The sequence below is a fragment of the Miscanthus floridulus genome, unplaced genomic scaffold (assembly GCF_019320115.1).
Source record: "Miscanthus floridulus cultivar M001 unplaced genomic scaffold, ASM1932011v1 fs_92_1_2, whole genome shotgun sequence".
Taxonomy (NCBI): domain Eukaryota; kingdom Viridiplantae; phylum Streptophyta; class Magnoliopsida; order Poales; family Poaceae; genus Miscanthus; species Miscanthus floridulus.
The window spans coordinates 28697-31385 of NW_027097447.1; the positions used below are offsets into that span (position 1 = coordinate 28697).

At 48.2% G+C, this 2689-nt stretch overlaps 1 protein-coding gene across 1 annotated transcript; it reads right to left on the bottom strand.

Moving 5' to 3' along the window:
* Window positions 1-678: 678 nt before the first annotated feature.
* On the bottom strand, window positions 679-2046 carry LOC136533560 (uncharacterized). The gene is made up of 2 exons (XM_066526124.1): window positions 2030-2046; window positions 679-1393 (listed from the first exon to the last, which is right to left on the bottom strand). The coding sequence occupies exon 2, from the start codon at window positions 1327-1329 to the stop codon at window positions 679-681; it is 651 nt and encodes a 216-aa protein (XP_066382221.1). The 5' UTR covers window positions 1330-1393; window positions 2030-2046.
* Window positions 2047-2689: the final 643 nt, after the last annotated feature.

Sequence of the window (2689 nt, forward strand, 5' to 3'; positions counted from 1 at the left end):
CGGTTGATAAGCCAGCTAAAGCTGATTTGTTGTGAAAGAAAAATATTACACCATAGCTGATAAGTTCAAGCGAATAGTTAGTCTGTATGATTTCAGCATCGATGCACGGGTGAGCAGTTAGTAATTTAGGGTCATCAATTCATCAGATTATTGAAGAATGAGATATCTGTATGATTAGCCAGAGTTCAAAGTCATCTGGCAACATTCGTATAATTTGATTTCAATCAAAAGAATCGCATGTTCATGTAGACAGAAGAGGGACAGAAATCTATCTCCCTCACTAGTCACCAATCTCTCCTGTCACAACATGTCAGCCCTTGTTTAGTTTCTCCAAACTCCTGAAAAGTACACTATGCAAAAAGAAGATTCCCCGTCACATCAAATTTGCGGTACATGTATGGAGTACTAAATGTAGACGAAATTAAAAACTAATTGCACAGTTTGTTTTAACTTTGCGAGACGAATCTTTTGAGCCTAATTAGTCAATGTTTGGACAATAATTCATAAATACAAACGAAATGCTACAGTGGGGAATCTTTACTATGCAAAGTTTGCCCAAACTTTGCCCAACTAAACACCGCCTTAATTGATGCTCGAAAGAAGAAAGGGAATTCATATCCTCAAATCCCTCACAAAAAATGAAGATGAAGATGCCGCGGCCACTTCGTCTTCGCCCAATCAGGCTGCAGGATCTCTGCTCTCCCCTGAAACTGCCGCCTCAGCCACCTGCTTATTCTGGCCTTCGTCTGACCGCGCCGCCGCTGCCTCCTTCTGGCCTTCCTCGGACGCCGACTCCGCAGAGGTGGAGGCTAAGGCGGCTTCTTCGGCCTGAAAGGCCTCCAGGTCCTCAGCCATGGCGCGCTCGGCCCGGAGGATAGGCTCGTAGTAGCTGGCGTGCGTGTCCATGCACTTCTGCAACGCGGCCGTGACGTCTTGGCACCGCTCCACGACGTCGACGCTGGCACCCGCGGCCTCCACCTCCTCCACGCACTTCTCCCACGCGACAAACTCATCCTTGCAGCCACCGCCCTTCATGAAGAGGCAGAACCCGCACTCCCCTTGCTCCTCCCCCTCCCCCTCCCGTGCTCCGCCGGCCACCGCGGAGGCATCGATCACCACCGTCTCCGCGGCATCTGCCTCGCCGCCTCGACGAGCAGGAGCTGCCGCTGCATTGTCGGCGACGACGCCGGCCGCGGCGGCGGCGGCGGAGTGCTGGTGAGCTTCTTTGGCTGGTGTAGCGGCGGCCTCCGGGGGAGGAAGATCAGGACCGGAGGCGGCGGCGGCTGTCGCTAGGGATGGTGGGGGAGAAGAAGAAGCAGCGGCTCCCATGGAGCTAGGATTTTGGGGCTAGCAGATCGCGGCGGCTACGCGACTGCGACATTGTAAGGAAGAAGGGCGAATTCCTTAAAAAAGTTGGCAATACCCAGTTCAGCGCCACTGCTTTAATTTTTTTTTTGTGTCCTCCATGCCACTGCCGTTAGTTTGAGCTTTAACGGTGTCAAACTGCAGATGTGAAAAGTCGAAAATACCATTAAGTCTAAATATGTCATTAATTTTTTTAGCATCTTAACAACTTCAAATGAAAAAAACTCAAAACTAGAAAGTTGTAGATCTCGTCGAGATCTATAATTTTCATATAAAAATTATCTTCATTTAATTCCGTAAAAAAATATGATTTGATATGATTAATATATCTTAGAAAAATCATACCTTTTTTGCGGAATTAAATGAAGATAAATTTTATATGAAAATTATAAATCTCGACGAGATCTATAACTTTCTAGTTTTGAGTTTTTTTCATTTGAAGTCATTAAGATGCTAAAAAAAATTAATGACATATTTAGACTTAAGGGTATTTTTGACTTTTCACACCTGCAGTTTGAAACCGTTAGAGCCTAAACTGATGGCAGTGGCGTGGAGGGCACAAAAAAGTTGGAGCAGTGACGCTGAAGACCGCTAAAATTTTCCAGGGGCTCATGAGACATTACGATCTTTTTTAATGGCACACAAGGAATTCCCCCAAGAAAGAAAGCTAGCATTGCGATTTGTATAAGGGTTAATTGGAATGGTGCCATTATAATTCTGCGAGTTTAGGAAAATACTATTACAATTCATGATATTGGGTTATATTTTCATAAATCTTTGAAATATACCATTGCATACCCTTTCGATCAATGATCTGAATTTTTGGACCAAACTGCCCTCATCTTCCTCCTTTGTCCTTCCAACCTCTTCCATTTTCTACGAGCTGACCAGCGCCTAGGCATTGCCAGCTGCAGTGCCACACCTCAGCTCGTGTGTGTGCCTCCTCACGCCACCATGCTCGCCGGCCCGCCACCGTGGCTGCGTCGGCACCTGAGCCCAGCCCAAACATGCAGTGCCTTTCAATGTCGCCGTAGCCACTGCAAATCCATGGAAGCTTGCTCTGCCCAAACACGCTTAGGACTCCTTGCTCCACTCATTCTAGCTCCCTGCGGCGGTGGCCAAGGAGCATGACCGGCTTACCGACGTCTTCCATGACGTGGCCATAGGAGAGTGGTTGACGAAGCCGAAAGCGCACCACGATGTGCCCATAGGTGCTCCGGCTGTACCACTGTAGCTCGCGCTCCTGCCTCGCGACCAGCACAGCCATGGATGCGGCTGCTTCTTTCTCAGGCTTGTTGCTGAAGCGGCTGTCCGCGTTGGAGGC